The sequence below is a fragment of the Leptopilina boulardi genome, unplaced genomic scaffold (genome assembly GCF_019393585.1).
Source record: "Leptopilina boulardi isolate dan_hultmark-lab unplaced genomic scaffold, ZJU_Lbou_2.1 LbouV2_330, whole genome shotgun sequence".
Taxonomy (NCBI): Eukaryota; Metazoa; Arthropoda; class Insecta; order Hymenoptera; family Figitidae; genus Leptopilina; species Leptopilina boulardi.
The window spans coordinates 1,287,995-1,313,233 of NW_026137897.1; the positions used below are offsets into that span (position 1 = coordinate 1,287,995).

Genomic DNA, 25,239 nt, shown 5'->3' on the forward strand with positions numbered 1-25,239 from the left:
TCTCTCTCTCTCTCTCTCTCTCTCTCTCTCTCTCTCTCTCTCTCTCTCTCTCTCTCTCTCTCTCTCTCTCTCTCTCTCTCTCTCTCTCTCTCTCTCTCTCTCTCTCTCTCTCTCTCTCCCCCTGTTGTTTCTCTTTTTTTTTCTCTCCTTCTCTCCCACTTTGTGGCTGCATTCTTCCTTCGTCTCTTTTCTTCTTTGCTGTTCGACTCTTTTTTGTCTGAGCAACTTTAAAAATAGGTCGACCGCGGTTACCAGGATGTGCACGGCTTTGGTCTCTCTTCTGATTCGCTGACAAGTATCCGTATATATTTATATATATATATATATATATATATATATCCAGCAGACGCTATTTTCTGTGCGAATATATATCTTTTATATTGGGGGAAACAACCAAAGAAAAAAAAATAGGCATTTTTAACTCAAGAGGTACCTAAACCGAAAATCTTATCAGTTGTTTTTCACAAATAATTAGTAGTTTTCTACTATCAGTAGTATTATACTATCAGTTAGTATATTTATACTATTAATTAGTAGAGCTCTACTATTAGGAATTTTCTACTATTAGTTATTTTCTACTATCAGTAGCTTTATAATATCAGTTATTTTCTATCAGTAACTTTCTACTATCAGTAGCTGTCTACTATTAGTAATTTTCTACTATCAGTAACTTTCTACTATCAGTAGCTGTCTACTATTAGTAATTTTCTACTATTAGTAAAATTATACTATCAGTTAGTATATTATTCTATTAATAAGTAGAGCTCTACTATAAGTTATTTTCTACTACCAGTAACTTTCTACTATCAGTATCTTTTTACTATCAGTAGCTTTCTACTATCAGTTATTTTCTATCAGTAACTTTCTACTGTCAGTAGTTTTCTACTATCAGTTTGTAGCTTTCGACTATCAGTAAATTTCTACTAACAGTAATGTTCTAACATCAGTAATATTCTAACATCAGTAGCATTTACTATCATTTTTATATTTCTACTATTAATTAGTAGCTTTCTACTAACAATTTGTAGCTTTTTACTATCAGTAGCTGTCTACTAATAGTAATTTTCTACTATCAGTAACTTTCTACTATCAGTAACTTTCTACAATCAGTTTCTTTTTACTATCAGTAGCTTTCTACTATCAGTTATTTTCTATCAGTAACTTTCTACTGTCAGTAGCTTTCTACTATCAGTAGCTTGTCACTATCAGGAGCATTCTACTATCAGTTATAGTATATTTCTACAGTTAATTAATAGCTTTCTTCTATCAGTAGTTTTCTACAATAAGTATATTTCTACTATTTTTTTTTGTAGTAGATTTTTACTATTAGTAAAGTATTTTTACTGACAGTTGGTTGTTTTTTTAAATGAATAATCAGTAGTTTTTTTTTACTAATAATTAGTAGTTTTCTACTATCAGTTAGTTGCTTTCTACTAACCAATAAAAAAAATAGGAAAAAATATTTTTAACTCAAAAGGTATTTAAACCTTGAAAATTCTATTCTTCCTTAATTTTTTTTTTGCTTATTATAAACGTGAGAATAGAATGAGGAAAAATTTGTCAGTGATTGAGAAATCTCGAAATTCCCAAGTCTCGTAAATAAAAATGTATATTTTTGCAAAAGTTATTTTTAAATTATATATAGATGTTTTCACTTTCGCAATGAATTCTCTTATTCATAAAAAAAAAAAAAAAAAAAAAAATGTTATCAGGTTCATATACTAGCAAAATATTAGAATTGCAAAATTAATTTAATTTTTTTTTTAATTATTATATTAATTTTATTTATTAATTTTTGCTTTAAAAAAGAAAAAAAAAATATTTTCTTTAAAAAAAAATTGCAAAATTCAACAAAACAAACAATTTATAGCGAATTTTTTTTTTATATTTAATCATTGCCAATAATGGAAATTAGCTGATTGAAAGTGTTTTTAGAATTTTTTTTTTTTTTTTTTTATTTTCGAGACGCGAATTATTTACCTTTAGTATATATATATATATATAAATCGACCGCGGAACACACAGGTATACTGACACACTTGAACTACATTCCATGGCAATTGCACACTAAGAATCTAAACATAGTAAAAAACAATTTCCCCTTGGTTCTTACAGGAATGGACATTTGTTATATATATATCGAATGTATGGCGAATTTTCATGAAATTCTTCTGTTTTTATTTTTACCTTTCATGAAAAAATACTTTAGTATATAAAAAGAGATTTGAAATCTTCATTTTCAAACGTTAATAATAATAATAATAATAATAATAGAAGAAGAAAAATATCCCCTTCTTTGTCGAAAAATTTTCGCAACCAATAATTTTTGCATCGAGAATAAGTAAGAGAGAGAGAGAGATAGAGAGACTTCCCTTTCATTTCCCCACTATTCACCTAATTCCACCGATTTTCAAACCACAAGTGACGAAACCCCATCAACCGCGAAAGAAAAACTACTTTCAATTGCGATATTTCAACCTTGACATCTCTATCAACGCCATCAGCAGAGAGCCAACCTGGAAAAAGAAGATACTTGCGCAAAAAACAAGATTCTCTTTCGAAACACTCCTTTTTTTTTCTTCTTTTTCTTCTTTCTGTAAATTATTCTTTTCAAACATTCCAATGAGAATCATTGGTTGTGTGTCAATTTTTGAATATATTTCAATTTTTTTTTTTTGCCGAATTTGTTTCTGTTTTTGTTGCACTAAAATTAGTATCAGAATTCGTTCAATAATTTCAATTAGTGGAAATTTCTACAAATTTTTAGTCATTTTTTACTAAAAGTTTAGTGTAAAAAAGTAATTGGTAGTTTTATACTAATAATTAGTATAGTTATTTAATATCAGTAGTTTTTAACTAATTAGTACTTTTTACTATCAGCAGTTTTAACTGATTATTAGTAGTTTTCTACTATCAGTTATAGTAGCTTTTTACTATTAATTAGTAGTTTTGAATAATAATTAATAGTTTTTCATACATAATTAGCAGTTTTCTACTATTAGAATAAGTTTTTATTATCAGGTATTAGTTTTCTACTATTAAATAGTAGCTTTCTACTAAAAATTAGTAATTTTTAATAATAAGTGACTTTCTTTTATCAGTAGATTTCTACTAAAATTAGTAATTTTCTATAATCAGTGACTTTCTTTTATCAGCAGTTTTCTACTATCAGTTAGTATATTCTACTATAAATTAGTAAATTTCTACTATCAGTAATTTCTACTAGCGTTTAGTATTTTCTACTATTAATTAGTAAATTTCTACTATCAGTAGTTTTCTACTAGCGGTTAATATTTTCTACTATTAATTAGTAAATTTCTACTATCAGTAGTATTCTACTATCAGTAATTTTCTACGATTAATAATTTCTTACTATCAGTAGTATTCTACTTTCAGTTGGTATATTTCTACTATTAAAAAGTTGTTTATTATACTATCAGTAGTTTTTTACTGTCAGTAATTTTTTCCAAATTAGTAGCTTTCTACTTTCAGTAATATCTATAGTATTGTACTATTAGTTTAATAAAAAACAAGTAGTAGTTTTCTTATATTAGTAAAACGGATAATTAATAGTTTTCTACTATCAGTTAGTAGCTTTCTACTATTAATGAATATTTTTACTAACAATTGGTAGTTTTTCATGAGTAATTAGTAGTTTTCTACTATCAGGTAGTACTTTTTTACAATCAGGTGATAGTTTTCTACTATCCTGTAGTAGTTTTCTACTATTGGTTACTAATTTTCTACTAGAAGGTATTATTTTTCTACTATCAGGTAGTAGTTTTCTATTATCAGGTACTGGTTTTCTACTATCAGGTAATAGTTTTCTATTATTTGTTACTAATTTTCTATTGTCAGAAACCAGTTTTCTACTATCTGGTGCTGGTTTTGTACTATCCTGTAGTAGTTTTCTACTATTGGTTACTAATTTTCTACTGGAAGGTACTATTTTTCTACTATCAGGTACTAGTTTTCTACTATCAGATAGTAGTTTTCTATTATTTGTTACTAATTGTCTATTGTCAGAAACTAGTTTTCTACTATCAGGTAGCCGTTTTCTACTATCAGGTGCTAGTTTTTTGCTATTAGGTGGAAGTATTCTACTATTGGGTAATAGTTTTTTAGTGTTGGGTACTAATTTCTAATTTTTTACTATCAGGTAGTAGTTTTCTACTATTAGTTCTTAATTTTCTACTATCAGGTATTAGTTTTGTACTATTAGGTACTAGTTTTTAACTGTTAGTTTATACTATTCTACTATTAGTTACTACTTTTCTACTATTGTTTACTAATTTTCTACTATCAGATTCTAGTTTTCAACTATTAGGTAGTAGTTTTCTACTATTAGTTACTAATGTCCCTAATATCAGGCAGTAGTTTTCTACTATTAGTTACTAATCTTTAACTATTATGTTCTAGTTTTCTACTATCAGGTAGTACTAAAAAGGGTTTTGTACCAAAATTTGGTAGTTTTTTACTAACAATCAGTATTTTTTTTACTAAGAATTAGTAGTTTTTTACTAACAACTAAGTTTTCTTGAAATGTTTATTATTTTTTCACTATCAGTTAGTGATTTTTTTCTTAAAAATTAAAAATTATAAAAACATATATATATATATATATATATATATATATATATATTTTTTTTTCCAATATATATTATATATAAATAATAATTAAATTACATTTTCATTAAAATCTTTTTTTCCCCTGATACGTAGACAACGATATAAAGAAACGTTTTACTCCAACTATTTTCACGATTCTTGAATTGAGAAGAAAAAGAATTTCCTTTAAAGTGAAAATAATCGCTAAAGGAAATGAAATAGAAAATAATTGGCGTGAATCGGTAAAAATAAGTGAGTAAACAAGTAGAAGGAATGGAAGAAGGAAGCAAGAGAGTGGAGAGTGAGAAATGTTTTTTTTTTTTTTTTTTTCTCCTAAAAAAAAAAGAACGAAAGAGAGGGGAGGATTGTGAGGTGTCGGCTCGAATCGGTTGCATAGTTGTTGCGGACCTTCTCGTTTAGCGCGCGAGTCACAGTTGCAGTCATAGACCATATAGTATGGAATGGCTTTGGTTTTAAAGGGGGGGGTAAAGAGAGGGATGGTGGAAGAGACGGCACACAAGAGTGCAACGCGCGAGCAGTGGGGTTAGGCCTTGGGAGAGTTCGCTGCACCTCCCGTCCGTCCGTGTGTACGTCCTTTACTCCACCACGTCCCTTGCACCGTCTCACTCTCTACACCACCCTCCTTTGCACCTCCTCTTCCCTCTTCCTCACTCCCCTTTCCCTTCCTAACTACATACTACCACCATCGCATCAACAAAACGACTTCAACTTCCCCCTTTATATATATATATATAGTCGCGAGTCCAATGCACATGCAACCGCGTGGCCGTACATACACCTAACATAAAGACTTATATACACATTATAGCAAAACTTGGGAGAGATATCTATCCGCAGTCAAGTTTGTATTATCGGCGGATACGTCTCCGAGACGCTGTCTCTTTTTCAAAATCTTTCAGCATCATACGCATGTATATATTTATATATATATATATATGATTCTCATCTTGACAAGAATATGTTATCAAGGAAAAAACTTATTTTTGTTTTCATTTTTATTTTTGTTTTATTTTTAAAATTTATGTTTACTTTGAACAAAAGAATTATATAGAACACTGTAAAAACTGTCCGTATCTTAAAAGTGCAAAAAAACGTCTTGTTTTTTAAGACTTTTTTCACGTCTAAGACACCAAATGTGTCTTAAAACAAGACGTTTTCTTTCATTTTTAAGACGGCCTTATTTTTGTAGTGAATAATTTTAATTCTGTTCAAATAGAAATTCAGGTTAATGGAAATTATGGATTAAATAGAAATTCTGCTACATGAAAATTTGGTTAAATGAAAAATCAATTAATCCGAAATTCATGTTCATAGTAGATAACTACTGCCTGATAGTAGGAACATTAGTGAATAATAGTAGAAAATTACTACCTGATAGTAGAAAAATAGTACCTTCCAGTAGAAAATTAGTAACCAATAGTAGAAAACTAGCACCTGATAGTAGAAAAGTACTACCTGATAGTAGAATACTAGTACCTGATCGTTAAAAATTAGTAACTAATAGTAGAAAACTACTGCTTGATAGTAGGAACATCAGTAACTAATAGTAGAAAACTACTACCTGATAGTTGAAAACTAGAATTTGATAATAGAAAATTAGTAAACAATAGTAGAAAAGTAGTAACTAATAGTAGAAAAGTATAAACAAACCGTTAAAAACTAGGACCTAATAGTCGAAAACAACTGCTCAATAGTATAAAACTAATACCTGATAGTAGAAAATTAAGAACTAATAGCAGAAAACTACTACCTGATAGTAAAAAATTAGAAATTAGTACCCAATACTAAAAAAATATTACCCAATAATAAAATACTCCCACCTAATAGTAAAAAACTAGCACCTGATAGCAGAAAACTGCTACCTGAGAGTAGAAAACTAGTTTCTGACAATAGAAAATTAGTAACAAATAATAGAAAACTATTACCTGATAGTAGAAAACCAGCAACTGATAATAGAAGACTGCTACCTGATAGTAGAAAAATAGTACCTTCCAGTAAAAAATTAGTAACCATTAGTAGAAAACTACTACAGGATAGTAGAAAAGTAGCACCTGATAGTGGAAAAGTACTACCTGATAGTAGAAAACTACAATTACAACTACAATTACTACTACAATTACTCATGAAAAACTACCAATTGTTAGTAAAAATATTCATTAATAGTAGAAAGCTACTAACTAATAGTAGAGAACTATTAATTATCCGTTTTACTAATATAAGAAAACTACTACTAGTTTGTATACAAACTAATAGTACAATACTATAGAGATTATAAAATTACTGAAAGTAGAAAGCTAGTAACCTGGAAAAAATTACTGACAGTAAAAAACTACCGATAGTATAATAAGCAACTTTTTAATAGTAGAAATATACCAACTGAAAGTAGAATACTTCTGATATTAAGAAATTATTAATCGTAGAAAATTACTAATAGTAGAAAGTTACTAATAGTAGAATACTACTGATAGTAGAAATTTACTAATTAATAGTAGAACACTACTGATGTAGAAATTTACTAATTAATAGTAGAAAATACTAACCGCTAGTAGAAAACTACTGATAGTAGAAATTTACTAATTAATAGTAGAAAATACTAAATGATAGTAGAAAACTGCTGATAAAAGAAAGTCACTGATTATAGAAAATTACCGAAATTATCTTCAATGTTAGTTTGCTTAAATCAAAATTCAAAGTAGTCGGAAATTCTATTGAATGACAATTCGGTTAAATGAAAATTCGGTTTAAAAGAAATTAGATTTAAGTAAGAATCCTCCTTAGTAGAAAATCGGTTAAATGGAAAATTAATTATTCCGAAATTCTCTTCAATGACAATTCGGTTAAATGGAAGCTCTGTTAAATATAGAAATTCTTCGAACTTAAAATTTGGTTAAGCAGAAATTTGATTTAGTGAAAATTAATTAAGCCAAAATTATGTTTAATGACGATTTGGTTAAACGGAAAATCTCTTAAATATAATAGAAATTTCTTTATCTAAAAATTCAGTTTAACAGAAATTTTTATTAATTTGGATTATTATTATTATTATTATTATTATTATTATTATTATTATTATTTTCCTTTTTGCTATATTGCAATAATCATTATATAATTATTATTCTATTAATAACTGTATATGGTTAATAATAATATTACGATTTATCAATTTTGAAATGGAAAGTTATTAAAAAAAAATACAGTATGTGTATACTCACGAGTCCGTCTTGTACAGTATAAATCTTAAGCGAATATGCAATAATTCGAACTTGTTCAATATATATATAAAAGCAATGGAATTTATAAACTTCCATAAAAAAATAAAAAAAAAATAAAAAAAAATTGCTGCAAGTCCTTATAAACTGCAAGTGCCACTTGGCACGCTATTAAATTGGGCTCTCGATTTCACCATCGAGCCAACGTCGATCAAAAACGCATCTTCGTTACGCAATGACCTAAATTATGAACGTAATTATAAAGCCTTCAATTATGAAAATTCAAAAGTTATTACAAAAGTTTTTCGATTTCACGCGCCCTATCTTGTATATATATATATATATTTTTTAACGAGAACTTTCTTATAATATTTATATAAACATATATATATTTATTTTTTATTATACTCTTCTTAAATCTGAATTAGTTACATACCTTTGACTATATAATTTAACTGAGCTGCTAATTTGTTAAATTAATTATTAATTCACTTATTAGTTTGGTGATTCAAATTAGGAAAATATACTAAAACCTAAGTAAATACATTAGTATAGTTTATTATATCAGTACCCTTGTACTATCAGTAATTTCCAACTATCAGTAGCTTTCTACTATTAGTAGTTTTCTACTATCAGTAATTTTCTACTATCAGAAGCTTTCCACTATTAGTAGTTTTCTACTATCAGTAGTTTTCTACTATCAGTAGTTTTCTACTATCAGTAATTTTCTATTGGTATCTTTCTACTATTAGTAGCTTTCTATAAGTAATTGTCTACTATAAGTAATTTTCTACTATCAGTGGTTTTCTACTATCAGTAACTTTTTGCTAACAGTAGCTTTCTATCAGTAATTTTCTACTATCAGTAGCTTTCTACTATTAGTTGGTTTCTACTATCAGTAGCTTTCTATCAGTTATTTTCTACTATCAGTTATTTTCTACTATCAGTAGTTTTCTACTATCGGTAGTTTTCTACAATCAGTATTTTTCTACTATCAGTAACTTTCTGCTAACAGTAGCTTTCTATCAGTAATTTTCTACTATCAGTAGCTTTCTACTGCCAGTTAGTTTCTACTATCAGCAGCTTTCTATTAGTAATTTTCTACTATCAGTAGCTTTCTAATTTTAGTTGGTTTCTACCATCAGTTGGTTTCTACTATTAGTAGCTTTCTACTATCAGTTGGTTTCTACTATCAGTAGCTTTCTATTATCAGTAGCTTTCTATAAGTAATTGTCTACTATAAGTAATTATTAACTATCAGTAGTTTTCTACTATCAGTAACTTTTTGCTAACAGTAGCTTTCTATCAGTAATTTTCTACTTTCAGTAGCTTTCTACTGCCAGTTAGTTTCTACTATCAGCAGCTTTCTATCAGTAATTTTCTACTATCAGTAGCTTTCTACTTTTAGTTGGTTTCTACCATCAGTTGGTTTCTACTATTAGTAGCTTTCTACTATCAGTTGGTTTCTACTATCAGTAGCTTTCTACTATAAGTAATTTTCAACTATCAGTAGTTTTCTACTATCAGTAACTTTTTCCTAACAGTAGCTTTCTATCAGTAATGTTCTACTATCAGAAGCTTTCTATCAGTTATTTTCTATTATCAATAGCTTTCTACTATCAGTAATATTCTACTATCAGTTGCATGCTACTATTTGTAGCTTTCTACTAATAATTAATTATTTTCTACTAATTATTATTAGGTTTCTAATAAAAATAAATGAGTTTTTCTCTTTTTTTTTGTTTATACTAAATCTGAGAATATGTTTATATTTTACATATGCATCGGTTTGTATAAATCAAGTATATTGATATATACAAATGTGAAAAATCAACTGCAAGAGATTTGCAAATTAATGTGCGCATATTATTACAAATACATTTACATTATGTATATATATATATATATAAAAATGTCTGCGGTTACTGATGGTACATGGCTTTTTCACGGCAAGTGTGTGACACGTTTCGAAAGTGATACATCCTTCGTTCTCCAGTTGCAGGCATGTTATATATATATATATAGTCTTACGTATGAAACTAGGAATGCCTACACGTGGATTTATTTTACGGGCCTTTAACCTTATAATTGAGAACAAACGCCATACCTTTTAGCTGATTACGTATTTTTAGTATATATATATATACATATTTATATCTTATACAAATATACTATATTTGTATATGTAAAATCATATCAAATGCAATATTTATCTTCCTGTGTGAAGATTTTAATTTTCCACAACATTTTGCCTTACTTTTTTTATAATTTAGAGTAATCAAAATTTTTAGTTACACAATTTTCATTATATATTATTTTATATATAATTTATATATATTAACTTACTATTATTATTAATATATATTAATATAAAAGAATTATGAATTTTTTTTTACTAAATTTTTCTTTTTTTAATCCTCTAAATCTGATGAAAATTTTTATTAATTTTTTTATTTTTTATTAAAAACGTTTTGTTAAAAGACAAAATTGGGAAAATTTTAGAATTCTGTTTTTTTAAAACTTTATGATAAAAATATGAAAAAAAAAAAAATTCTTTAAGAAAACAATTGTTTTTATTATCCGCGAACACCTCCATCTTCTTCCGAGTTTACTCGCTCGGTGAGAGAGTGTGTTACTCGGACACAACAAGGAAACAACCGCGTGCGGAATGACGTAACGATAAAAACGAGAAAACGAAAGTACACCGCGAGAACAACTGAATGCGAATAATGCTCGTTGTATACTGACAATATTTATTATATATATGAAAATTCACCATTTTATTGTTTTTACATTCGGAAATTGATAAATTAACGTTTTTAAAAATGAAAATATCGAAAATGTTTTACAAAAATTATTATTTACAAATGAAAATAATAATTAAATAAACAAATTTAATTATTTATTTAAATTAATAAATAAAATAATTAATTAAATAATTAAAAAAATATTTATTTGATAATATAGTCAAGTAACAGAATATTTGTATCAAATAAACTTTTTTTTCAGTCATGTTTATAATTATATTTATAATTATATTTATAATTATTATTAATATTAATATTATTATTATTTTATTTCTAACAAGCGCAATTTTCTTTTTGTTTCAGGTGAGTAAAATTTTTCCATCTGCACTTCAATTTTGTGAGTATAAAAATACTAAAATGATAAAAACAATTTCAATACAATTTCGGGTGAATTTTATTTCCCGTACATCCAAAGAAAAGATTTCTCTGATTTAAAGAAACGAATTTCTTTGACTTGTTTTCTTTCATATAAAATAAAATTTTCTTTAAAAAAAAAGCTTTTTAGTTTCAAAGAAAATTTTCTTTAAAAGAAAAGAACTTTTTAGTTTCAACGAAATTTTCTTTAAATCAAAGAAATTCGAACATTTATACATTTATTTGAATTAAATAAAAAAAAATTTCTTTAAAACGAAGATAATTGTTTTTTTTTAATCAAAAATAATTTATATTTGAAACAAATAGAATTTTTGTTTGTATGAAAAAAAAAATTTGCACAAAGAAATTGATTTTTTGAATCAAAGAAATTTTGTTTCTGGATGTGCAAAAAGAAATTGTTAAAAATAAAATAAAATTGTAAAAAATAGTTGTTACCAATAAATGGTGAAAAAAAATGGAAAAAAAAAATTTATAAAACGGACCTTGTATAAGCCGTTTGTAAACCCATCGCTTATTCGCTATATAGCGGATTGAGGGAATCTTTCCGGTTCTCGCGGACGTGCTTGTTCCCCAGGGGTTTCTTCTTCGTGTCCTTGGAAAGTCGCGAAGCACGAAACTCCTTCACGGTTCCTGGCCTTACCTCAACTAATATAACTTCGATATATCGTGACTAACAAGAAAATATCTCACACTCTCCCACGTCAAAAATGCATATATATATATATATAGACTCTCGTTTCAAAGAAAGAAAGAAAGAAAAAAATTAAATAAACATAAGAAATTTTATCATAATTAATGGTAAAGAGCTCGCGATATTCCGCATATAAAGGGTTCGTCTTTTCAAAAACAATTATAATAATAGATTTTCACATATATAGAGTATACAGAAAATATAATTTATATTCGAAAATTTATTTTTTTAAGTATTATTAAAAATACATTGATATTTTTCTCGATTTTATATATATATATATAATACACGGATTTATTAAATTATCGATAAAACGAAATTATTTTCTCCTATTAGAAAAAATCGAGAAAAATATCAATATATTTTTAATAATACTTAAAAAAAATTAAATTATTTTGTGAAAAATTGAATATTTGACTGCCGCGAGTAATATTTATATATATAAATATATAAGAAAATAGAAAATGATGAAAGAAAATTAAAGGAAGGAGAATGAGATAATGAAGGGCCAATTAAGAATGTTTTTTGGTCTCAGTATAGAAAATGTTTATATATATATACTCTCTTTCTCTCTTCTCTCGTATATATATATATTAATACGAGAGAAAAGTGTAGCATCTCGATTCTTGCGGCCGGCAATAATTAATATCCGGTGAGCGCTCGTAATAAACCACTTATTACAAAGAAAACAAATAAGAATAATATGAGAGAAAACCCGAGGCGAAATTTGAATCCTCTTTAGCTTCCCTTAGAACCTAAATAGGCCCTCTTTACGATCTTGTAGACTCCCGTAGGCCCTCCTTTGAATCCAAACGTGGAAGAAAGGTAAATTTGCGACTGGTTGAGGAAGCTAAAGAGGGTCTAGTTCGATTAAAAAAGTACAAAAAAATGCAAAAAAAAACTCTTTTAATTATTTTGATTAAAGCAAAATGAATTTTTTCTTCACACAATATTTCTTTAATTACCCTTTAAAAACTGGAATTAACCTATTTTGAAGCGTTTTCAAAAAATTAATAGAATTAGAGCAATTTCAAAATTTTCATTATTTTAATCAATTTTTAGACCCTACTTTAAATCCAAACGTGGAAGAAAGGGAAATTTGCGACTAGTTGAGGAAGCTAAAGAGGGTCTGTTTAACTCTACTTTACTCCTTGTAAATTAGGGCTTAAATTTCGCCTCGGGAAAGAAAGGCAAAAAGAAAAAGAATCGAGAAATGCGCACACGCACAGAGAAAAAGAGAGAAAACTATAAAAGAGCCATAATTTTAAATCTACAAAATTTTTCTATTTCTGTTTCTATGGTAACGGTTGCTATGCCAACGGTTACTATGGCAACCAGTTACAATGGCAACAGTTACTATAGCAACAGTTAGTATAGTAACAGTTAGTTACTATGGCATTCGTTACGGTGGCATTAGTTACTGCGGCATTAGTTACTGTGGTTTTAGTTACTGTGGCATTAGTTACTGTGGCATTAGTTACTGCGGCATTAGTTACTGCGGCATTAGTTACTGCGGCATTAGTTACTATGGTATTAATTACTATGGTAACTGTTACTTACTATGGCATTAGTTACTGTGGCAACCGTTACTATGGTAATAGTTAGTTACTATGGCATTCGTTACGGTGACATTAGTTACTGCGGCATTAGTTACTGCGGCATTAGTTACTGCGGCATTAGTTACTGTGGTTTTAGTTACTGTGGCATTAGTTACTGTGGCATTAGTTACTGCGGCATTAGTTACTGCGGCATTAGTTACTGCGGCATTAGTTACTGTGGCATTAGTTACTGTGGCATTAGTTACTGCGGCATTAGTTACTGCGGCATTAGTTACTGCGGCATTAGTTACTGCGGCATTAGTTACTATGGCAATAGTTACTGTGGCATTAGTTATTATGGCAGTAGTTATTATGGCAACGATTACCATTGAAACGGTTGCTATGGAAATGGTTACTGTGGTAATTGTTACTATGGAAACGGTTGCTGTGGTAACTGTTGGTGCGGAAACGTTTGCTATATATGGTAACGGTTGTCATTGCTAAGAATCAAAACTCTGCTTCTTTTAGTCTGGATCTAGTTAGATATTAATTTTTTTCTTTTTTCCAATAGAGTTTAAATTGAACAAAAAACAAAATATATCTTTTATTTAATTTAATAAATCCAATTGTAATAAAATTCTTGATATTTAATTTGTAAATCTGTCATATTCTGAGGTGCATTTATATATATATAAAGAGAGAAGAAAAGACTGCAATAGAAAGAATAAAGCCAAGAGTCTTTGTGTATGATTCCGGTAGCCTTCAAATACCCGCAGTACAATCCCCTCGTTCCTGGATGACGAAGGCCTAGAAGGAAGGTGGATAGTTCGAGGCCTCGGGAATGACGATGGCTGCCTTTAAACTGCGATGGTGCGAGGTGGGGAAGAATATAGTTGGATATACAAGAGAGAGAGAGAGAGAGAGAGAGAGAGAGAGAGAGAAACAGAGGATGGGGTGTTGAGAAATTCCGCGTAACCTTTGCACCCTAAACACCCTCTAGGTATACGCGGAATCGTTTTTTGACTTGCGGTCTGCATATAAAGCGTATATATATACTCTTCCACGTGTATTTTATTCTTTAACGACTATATGCAATTCTCTTTTCTATTTTGATGCTTGAAAAGAAAAAAAATTAAAGAGATATTCGGAAGAAAGTTTGTTTTATGAAAAAAAAAAATCGAACAAAAAGTTTATCCAAATATGAGGAAGTTAGTTTTTCGCAAGACTGGATATTGCAATAAAAAAAAAAAAATTAAATAAAATAAAATGAAAAAAAAAAGTAAAACACTTGAACAAGTTTTGAGACTCGTTGGAGAAACGTGTCGAGGAAAAGTGCGCGTTAGTCTCGGCCTGAATCGTGGGTTAATATATCTTTTCTACCTCCTCCTCTGGACCGTCCTCTTTCTCTCTCACTCTTTCAATTTGCCTCTATTTTCTATATTTATTTATTTTTTTATTTAACTTTATAGTTTTTGACTTTCGATAAAAATGGCACAAAAAATGAATTTCTGTGAGAAGGTGAAGTTTAGAACTGATGGCCATAACTATTTTATTAGCTGCAGAATAACTATTTTATTGGTTGACATAACTAACGCTAATGTAAAAAAAAATTCAATTCTGAAGGATGTTAAAATTTATTTTTCTTTCCATTCTTGGAATAAATATTGAATTCACTCTCTTTTGGAGTAGAATTTACTCTCACTTGGAGTAGAATTCACTTTCAGCATTTACTCCCGCAGTAATTAAAGAAATTTTTACACTTTGGAATAGAAAGTAGAACTCAAAAGGGAGTTAATAATTTACTCTTCTTTCCATTTTTAAAATAAAAATTTAATTTACTCTTTTTTGGAGTATATTTTACTCTCGGTAATTACTCCCAGTAGTAATTAACAGATTTTTACACCGTAGAATAGAAAACAGAATTCTGAATGGAGTTAATAATTTACCTATCTTTCTTTCTTTACTCTTCTTTTTATTCTTGGAAAATGTATATTGAATTTACTCCCTTTTGGAGTAGATTTAACTCTCAGCATTTACTCATGTGGTAATTAACAGATTTTTACAGCTTAGAATAACAAATTGAACTCTAAAGGAAGTAAATAATTTACCCCTTTTTCCACTTTTACAATACGTATTCAATTTACTCCCTATTGGAGTAGATTTCAATTATTTCTGCATTTACTGTTATAATAATTAACAGATTTCTCACTATATAGTGTAGAAAATAGAACTTTAAAGGATATGTTAATAGTTCAGTTCTTTTATTCTTGGAATAAGTATCGAATTTACTCTCTCTTGGAGTAGATTTCACTCTCTGTGAAATTTTCACTACTTTGGTAATTAACGGATTTTTACACCTTAGAATAGAAAATAGAACTCTGAAGGAAGTATAAATAATTTACCCTTCTTTCTTTCTTTACTCTTCTTTCCATTCTTAGAAAATGTATTGAATTTTACTCTCTTTTGGAGTAGATTTCACTCTCGGCATTTAATCCCGTAGTAATTAACAAATTTTTACACTTTAGAATAGAAAATAACTGTTTTCAAAATAAAACTATTTTATTGGTTGGAATAAGTATTTTATTAGTTGATTTAACTAATTAGTTTGTTGGAATAACTATTAAATTAGTTATCTTACTAATGAAATAGTAAAATAGTAAATATAAAATAGTAAATAGTAAAACTAAATAGTAACAGTAACTAATATAAATTAGCAAAAATACTCTTACTAAGGAAATGATAATTACAACCAATCGTTTCTTTCAGTGTATATAGTCTACTAAAAATTTTACTAAATAAATTTAATTATTAATTTATTTCTAAAAATATACATATATATATATATATATATATATATAAAAACATAAAAGCAAACTTTATTCCCGACACTAACTAATTTAAAGCGATTATATACTTAATTGAAAAGTAGAATTTCACTTTCAAGTATATGTATATAGAAATAATTTGATTACAAATTATAGTTATCTGGGTCGTACATCGATGGTTAATCGATTTTCACATATATATAGAGCGATTAAGAGTTGCATATATAAAAAAAAAATGAAAAAAAAGAGAAAAAAAAGTGCCACACCAGTTTAATTGCTAAGTACATGGGATCAAAATTAGATTGAGAAAATTTACAGAAAGGTGCATATTTAAACGCGCGCGTGTATACTCAAACGATATTAAATGCCTCCTCGCGAACAAACATATAGAAATGAAGAAAAATTCATTTTAGAGGTGCGCGCATAGGAACTGGGGCGAGGCGAATGTGTGTGAGAGGCGCACTTTACCACGAACATTTATATATATATATATATATATATATATTCGATTCTTTTTTTTTACTAATTAAAGATTATTAGCTTTGATTTTGGAAATTTCAATAATTTTCTGTAATAATAACTAATGCCATAGTAACAAACTGCTACCATAGTAACTGTTACCACAGTAACTAATGCCACAGTATCTAACTGGTACCAAAGTAACTAATGCCACAGTAACTAATGCCACAGTAATTAATACCACAGTAACTAATACCACAGTAACTAATGCCACAGTAACTAATGCCACAGTAACTAATGCCACAGTAACTAATGCCGCAGTAACTAATGCCGCAGTAACTAATGCCACAGTAACTAATGCCACAGTAACTAATGCCGCAGTAACTAATGCCACAGTAACTAATGCCGCAGTAACTAATGCCGCAGTAACTAATGCCGCAGTAACTAATGCCACAGTAATTAATACCACAGTAACTAATACCACAGTAACTAATGCCACAGTAACTAATGCCACAGTAACTAATGCCGCAGTAACTAATGCCGCAGTAACTAATGCCACAGTAACTAATGCCACAGTAACTAATGCCGCAGTAACTAATGCCACAGTAACTAATGCCGCAGTAACTAATGCCGCAGTAACTAATGCCGCAGTAACTAATGCCGCAGTAACTAATGCCGCAGTAACTAATGCTACAGCAACTAATGCCGCAGTAACTAATGCCGCAGTAACTAATGCCACAGTAACTAATGCCGCAGTAACTAATGCCGCATTAACTAATGCCGCAGTAACTAATGCCACAGTAAGTAATGCCACAGTAACTAATGCCACAGTAACTAATGCCACAGTAACTAATGCCGCAGTAACTAATGCCGCAGTAACTAATGCCACAGTAATTAATACCACAGTAACTAATACCACAGTAACTAATGCCACAGTAACTAATGCCACAGTAACTAATGCCACAGTAACTAATGCCGCAGTAACTAATGCCGCAGTAACTAATGCCACAGTAACTAATGCCACAGTAACTAATGCCACAGTAACTAATGCCACAGTAACTAATGCCACAGTAACTAATGCCGCAGTAACTAATGCCGCAGTAACTAATGCCACAGTAATTAATACCACAGTAACTAATACCACAGTAACTAATGCCACAGTAACTAATGCCACAGTAACTAATGCCGCAGTAACTAATGCCGCAGTAACTAATGCCACAGTAACTAATGCCACAGTAACTAATGCCGCAGTAACTAATGCCACAGTAACTAATGCCGCAGTAACTAATGCCGCAGTAACTAATGCCGCAGTAACTAATGCCGCAGTAACTAATGCCGCAGTAACTAATGCTACAGCAACTAATGCCGCAGTAACTAATGCCGCAGTAACTAATGCCACAGTAACTAATGCCGCAGTAACTAATGCCGCATTAACTAATGCCGCATTAACTAATGCCGCAGTAACTAATGCCTCAGTAAGTAATGCCGCAGTAACTAATGCCACAGTAAGTAATGCCACAGTAACTAATGTCATCACAGAAAATTAAAAGGCATTAAAATAAGCGTTGCAGCTTACTTTAATGCCTTTTAATTTTTTGTAAAATTGAGAAGAAAAAAAAAAAAAAAAAAAAACACCATTGAAATTAAAATATTATTAAATAGTATTTAAACGATTTAAAACAAATACTATTTAATTGACTTAAATAATAATTATTTAATACAAATAAATATTTATTTGATAATAGTCGCAAGTAATCGATTATTTGAAGCAAATAAATTTTTTTTTTCAGTGCATTATACAAAATTGACAAATTTAAATCATATAAAAATTATTTTAAATTTTTGAGAAAATATTTTTATTTTTATTTTCCTTTCAATATATTTTGAATTGTTGTGGCAAAATAAAATAATAAATTTTATTTTTATTTAATTCACGTAAAATTATAGATTTCTTGAAATTTTTTTAATTTAGATAATATAGGTATTAATGAATTTTTTTTAATAATATTTGACATGTAACTGATAAATAATGGTGTTAATATTATTATATAAATAATTATTGGAATAGTATAATAATAATAATAATAATAATAATAATAATAATAATAATAATAATAATAATAATAATAATAATATAATATTATTATTATTATTTAAATATTATAATATTAATTGAATGCTAATAGAAATTTCAAATATAAAATAAAAGGAATAATAAATATTATATAAAAGAAACAATAATTCAACGACAGTATCTCTTAAATTTTTAACGAGAAAGCTGGTGTGCTGATCCCTTTTTAAAAATGAAATTAAGATTATTAATTTTCTTTTAATGAACCAGACGAATCAGTGATAAAGATAAAAATATTCTCCCGTTTTAATATTAAAAATTAATTAGAAATGAAAAAAGTTGGCCTTTTTTTTGTTGCTCTTCTTTCAGATGCTCTAATTAAAACTTTATATTTTATATATTATATATATATATATATAATTATATAAAAATATAATATAATTTTTTTACTAATTTACAAAATTGAAAATATTTCATATATTTTTGCAAATAAAATTATTATTTATTTTTTTTTATTTCAAAAAGAAAGAGGGTTTAAATAATGTAAATAAATTAATTGATTCGTTATTAAACACGGAAGTTTATATTCATGTAAATAATTTATACTTGTGTAGTAGATAAAGGCACTAACTATATGTATATGTAAAATCATATATATATAAAACAAGAAAAAATACAAAAAACGAGAATTGATAATTAAGGTTTAATTTTAGAATAAAAATCACGAATTTGTTAATCGAATATAATCAGAAGTGTGTTCGGATAGTGATAAGATTGTCACCAATTGGTATATATATATATCATTGGGACATGGAATTACTCAGGTCGATAAAAGTTTTAATATTGTTAACAAACCAACATGCTTTTACAAGTGTCGCGTGAGACTATATATCTATATATGTGTGTGAAACACTTCTTACAATGTTTCTTCAAAGATATCCGACCGATAACAAATTTCTGATAATAGAAGTATAATATAATCCTCATTGTAAAATATCGTTGGTTTCGTTATATGAAAAAAAAAAATATATATATATATATATAACATTATAACGTGAAAAATATAATTAAAATTAACTTTTTTTTAGCTATTTTTAATTAATAGTAAAATTTTATCTTTTTTCCATATGGACTCTCTCATAATAAATACCAGAAAAAATAATTTTTATATTTCATATAATATATTAAATAATATTAATTAAAATTAAAAATAATTAATATAATAACACTTCAGAGAAATTGTGTATATATATATATATATATATATATATATTTGTCTCCGAGCCTACTAATTCATTTATTTGTTGTAAATATATTTTATTTCATTTAAATAAAAAAATTTATTTGAGCTAAAGAAAAAATTTATTTAAGACAAATAAATTTTTTATTTACACCAAATAAATATAAGTTAGTATAGGCTCTGTGACAAATATACGTTTATTTCAATCAAATATATATTTTATTTGGTTCAAATAAATCATTTCTCTGGGTGTAATAATTAATAATAAATAATAATAATAATAATTCCACGCTTGCCCTTGCGCAAAAAAAAATAATAATAATAATAAATATAATATCAATAATTAATTAAAAAATAATTGTAATATTTAATTTTGGAATTAAATATAAAAATTATTTTTTCTGTATTTGGCATGAGGATCCATGAAAAAAAGAACCAATATAAAATTTATAATTTTTTTTTTTTTTATATATATAAAAATATTAAATTTATAAGTTATTTTTTATTTGATATATAATTTGTTTTTAACGGTGGAGATTTTGAAGGGGGATGGAAAAAAAAATTGATTTATAAAAAGCAGATTAATAAGCGACTTGATTTTTGGAACAAGATTGCTTTTGCGTTTGGCATACTCGCGTTTATATAAAATGAAAATCCATATGACATATATGAATCAAGAAACTGGATGAGTAAAATATTAGATTTCAAAAAGCTAAAATCCGTGGGTTGCTTACAAAAGTGACTTTTTTTTTTTTTTCTCTTCCAAATATAAAGATATTTCGCCTTCCGGGGGGCGGGTGGGGGGGGGACCTCTGGATTAGGCGAAATTCGTGTCTGGAATTTTGTGGGGTAAAAAAAAAATGCCAAGCTTTATTTTATGATTTTTGTAATCTACACATTTTTATAATCTCTGTTGGGATATATATTTTTTTGTTAGAAAAATAAATGCAATATAGTAGAAAAAAGGAATATAGATTACAAGTATAAAAATTGAACTTTGAAAAAAATAAAGAAAAAAAAAGAATTATTTATTTAAATATATTAATTAGGGAAATTAATTAAATAATTCATTTTTTTTTTGTTACAGGTGAGTTATCCACGTATTTATAATTTCAATTGGTGCCTGAATATGTAAGTATAAATATAGATAATTTAGAAAATTTATTAAAACTTTTTTGTGACATATTTTTAGAACAAATTTTCGCAAAGAGAAATATTTATTTTGAAAATTAAAAATTCAATAATATTCAAACTATAATTAATTGCAGTAAACATAATTTATAAAATCGAAGAGAAAAAAAAACACTTGAAAATCCCAAAAATTGAAAGAAATGAAAGTCGAAGACCTTCACGTTCTTTTGTAACCTCACTTTATACTTCCTCCTTTCATTTCAATGTAGAAAATAATAAAAGCATCGAAATATTTGAAAATTTAAATTATATACCATAATAAAAGTTTTATTTTACATATATATATATATTTTTTAAAAATATTTTTTAAAACGAAAAAGAATGAAAATCATTGTTTTCATTTGTTAATAATTGCAATTTAGTGAAATGTACTCCATTTTGAGTACACGGAGAAAAATGGAAAAACGAATAAAGTAACTTTTACTACTTTAAAAGTAAAATTGGACCTGTCCGAAGTTTCTGCGCATCTCTGGCAACTTTTACTCGAAAAATAGTAAAATTGACTATTTCTGTAGTAAATTTTACTGTTTCCGTAGTAATTTTTACTATTTCTGAAGTAAATTTTACTATTTTTGGAGTAAAAGTTGCCAGAGATGCGCAGAAACTTCGGACAGGTCCAATTTTACTTTTAAAGTAGTAAAAGTTACTTTTTCTTTTTTTCCGTGTATATTTCACTCTTGGTAATTTTAACTCCAGTTAGTATAATTAACATTCGGATTTTTTACACTTTAGAAAAGAAAATACAATACTCTAGGTAGTTAATAATTTACACTTTTTTCCATTTATGAAATAAGTAATTATTAAATTTACTCTCTTTTGGAGTAGATTTTTAAGTTAGAAAATTTTACGTAGTATTTAAATTTTTCAATTTATAATACTAAAAGATAGATAGACTATTTTTAAAAACGAGAGAATAATTTATTTTTCTTTTAGTTGTTGGAATCTTAAGTAATTATTAAATTTACTCCTCCTAGGAGTAGATTTTACTCTGGGAACTATTTAATGTAGTGTTCAACTTATTTATCACTAATGTAAAAAAATTTAACTCTGTAGGGTGTTAAAAATTTATTCTTCTTTCTATTCTTGGAATAGGTATTGAATTCACTCTCTTTTGGAGTAGAATTTACTCTTCTTTTGAGTAGAATTTAATCTCGGCATTTACTCCTCTAGTAATTAACGGATTTTTACACTTTGGAATAGGAAATAGAACTCCAAAGGAAGTTAGTAATTTATACTCTTCGTTCCTTTCTTAAAACAAAAATTAAATGTACTCTTTCATGGAGTAGATTTCACTCTCGGTAATTACTCCCGTAGTAATTAGCAGATTTTTACAGTTTAGAATAAAAAATAAAACTCTAAAAGAAGGAAATAATTTACCCTTTTTTCCACTTTTGGAATAAGTATTGAATTTACTCCCTTTTGGAGTAGATTTTACTCTCGGTAATTATTCCCTTGGTAATTTACAGATGTTTACACTTTAGAATAGAAAATAGAACTCCGAAGAAAGTAAATAATTTACCCCTTTTTTTCTTTACTCTTCTTTTCATTATTGGAAAATTTATTAAATTTGCTCCCTTTTGGAGTAGATTTCACTCTCGGTATTTACTTTCTAATTAACAGATTTTTACACCTTAGAATAGAAAATAAAACCCTTAAGAAAGTGAATAATTTACCTCACTTTCGATTTTTGGAAAATGAATTGAATTTACTCCCTCTTGGAGTGGATTTCACTCTCGGTAATTATTCCCGTAGTAATTAATAAATTTTTACATCTTAGAATAGAAAATAGAACCCTGAAGAAAGTAAATAATTTACCCATCTTTCCATTTTTGGAATAAGTACCGAATTTACTCCCTTTTGGAGTAAATTTCACTTTCCGTTATTACTCCTTTGGTAATTAACGGATTTTTACACCGTAGAATAGAAAATAGAACTCTGAATGGAGTTAATAATTTACCTATCTTTCTTTCTTTACTCTTCTTTTTATTCTTAAAAAATGTATTGAATTTACTCCTTTATGGAGTGAATTTCACTCTCGATAAATACTCCCATGTTAATTAACCGATTTTTACACCTTAGAATAGAAAATGAAAGTCCAAATAAAGTGAATAATCTACCCCTCTTTCCATTCTTGGAATAAGTATCGAATTTACTCTCTTATGGTGTGAATTTCACTCTCGATGAATACTCCCATGGTAATTAACCGATTTTTACACCTTAAAATAAATAAATTGAATTTACTCCCTTATGAAGTAGAATATATTTACTCCCTATCTACTCCCCAAATTCACTCCCGTTTGGAGTGGATTTTTCACTCTGAAAATTTTATTCAGAATTTAATTTTTTACTCTCTGCTAAATATAATGAAAAAAGGTAAATTATTTACTTTCTTAGATTCTAAAAACAATAACTATACTCCCTCTTGGAGTAGATTTCATTCCTGTAGCATTTTTTTTTTTTTTTTTTTTTAGAAATTAGAAAAGAAAAAATCGTTTTTTTAATGCTTTGTAAAAGTTGGCAGACACCAAGTTTAGAACCGTCCTATCCCAATAGACGGAAAAATAGCTCATCTTCCTCCTTCTCCTCCTCCCCCCCCCCCCCCTAACATCACGGGTCCTGCAGTTAGAGTCGCGACTCTCGAACATTGCGGTAGGGTACGCACCCGCGTGTCGCGAGAGAGCTTGCAATTTCAAAAGTTGGCACTTACAGTAAGAAAGAAAGAGAGAAAATTCAACACACACATACACAGCGAATATTGACGATTGTTACCGACTTCCGCCGAAGTTTTCAACTCTTGGTTTCGTCGCGAGAACCCAAGAGAAAGAGAGAGAGAGAGAGAGGAGCAAAAGGAATATTGTATATATACACACAAGTGTGATGCGAGTCGAGCCAAGCGCACCGAGTCGAGTTGAAGTGGAGTGAGTCTGGAGTAGTGAGTGAACGAGCAGCCTGGACTAGCGGACTACCCCGATTCCGAGTCAGTCAGTGTGCCACCGGCAACCGTCGTCCGTAGGCCAAGCGAGAGAGACATGTTCCTTCTTCTTTTCCGGTGTTGTCATCATTTTCACTAAGAAACAAAAAAAAAAATCCCTCCCTCTCTCTCTCTCTCTCTATTTCTCTCTCTTCTATTAATAAAAATTTATTTCTTTTTCAATCTTTCTTCTTTTCTCTCTCTTTTTATATTGTGCTCAAAAAAAAAAAATTTCTCCTCCTTTTTTATTCCTCCAAAAAAAAAAAGACAAAATTTCGATTTTTAATTTCGCGAGTGCAACAAAATTTCAATAACAATTCCAGTGTTAAAACTTAGAAAAAAAAAGTGAAATAGAATTTTTTTTCATAAACAATAATAACAAAAAAAAAAGTGATTTTAGTGGTGAGAGTGAAAAAAAAAGTTTGAAAAAAATAATAGTAGGCGCCATGATTGGCGCGCCAGGCCAAGTTTAACACCCCCCCCCCCACCCCACCCCCTGTTGGGTGTGTATTGTTTGTGTGTATATATATATATATATATATATTTGTGTTTGTGCTCTCCTCAATTTCTCACTCCCCGCGAGTTTTGGTTCAAAGATGGCATCAACGTAAGGTCAAGGTCCGCGAGGGATATTTTAACCTCATCCCCCCACCCCTTATTAACCCCACACCCCAAAAAAAAAAAAAAAAAAAAAAAATTGTGGAAAATAAACGCTGATTCAAAAGTGAATCTGTTAAAAAAATGCTTGAAGATCAACCATTGGACCTTAGTGTCCGTGTTGGCGATTATGCCGAATTAAGTAAAGATGAAAATTTACTTATTACTGAACATGAAAATGATCATAATAAAGAATTAATTGTTGATGATTATGGAACAACAACAAATTTAAGGTTACGTGGATTGGTAACAACAACAACAACAACGACGACGACATCAACAACAACAACATCGTCGTCGTCTGTTGATTATTCACATGAAAGAGAGGATAGAACATGCTCTGAGGATTCGGATGATTCATTTTCGGACAATAATCATAAGGATGAACATCGATCGAGATCACGACCGCCTGGCACAAAACCTTATAAGAAAAATCTCATGAGACGATACCGTGAGTTTTTTTTTTTTTTTATATATATAAATAATAAAACAAAAAAAAGTGGAGAACTTTTTTTTTTCCCGAAACATTTTGTACGAGAAAATTCTCGAATTACGCGATATTTCGATACATTATTT

The 25,239-nt window shown here is 28.3% G+C and overlaps 1 protein-coding gene across 6 annotated transcripts in view; it reads left to right on the forward strand.

Annotated features, from left to right (window-relative positions):
- LOC127285210 (ecdysone-induced protein 74EF) overlaps positions 1 to 25,239 on the forward strand; it is a 267,455-nt gene that overhangs the window by 168,888 nt on the left and 73,328 nt on the right. The window contains exon 1 of one of the 6 annotated variants that reach the window (XM_051311097.1): positions 23,768 to 25,114. The exons of the other annotated variants lie outside the window; for them this stretch is intronic. Coding sequence (XP_051167054.1) covers positions 24,748 to 25,114 — 367 coding nt within the window. The 5' untranslated portion in view covers positions 23,768 to 24,747. Of the gene's footprint in view, positions 1 to 23,767; positions 25,115 to 25,239 lie in introns of those variants that run through there. 6 annotated transcript variants of the gene reach the window in all.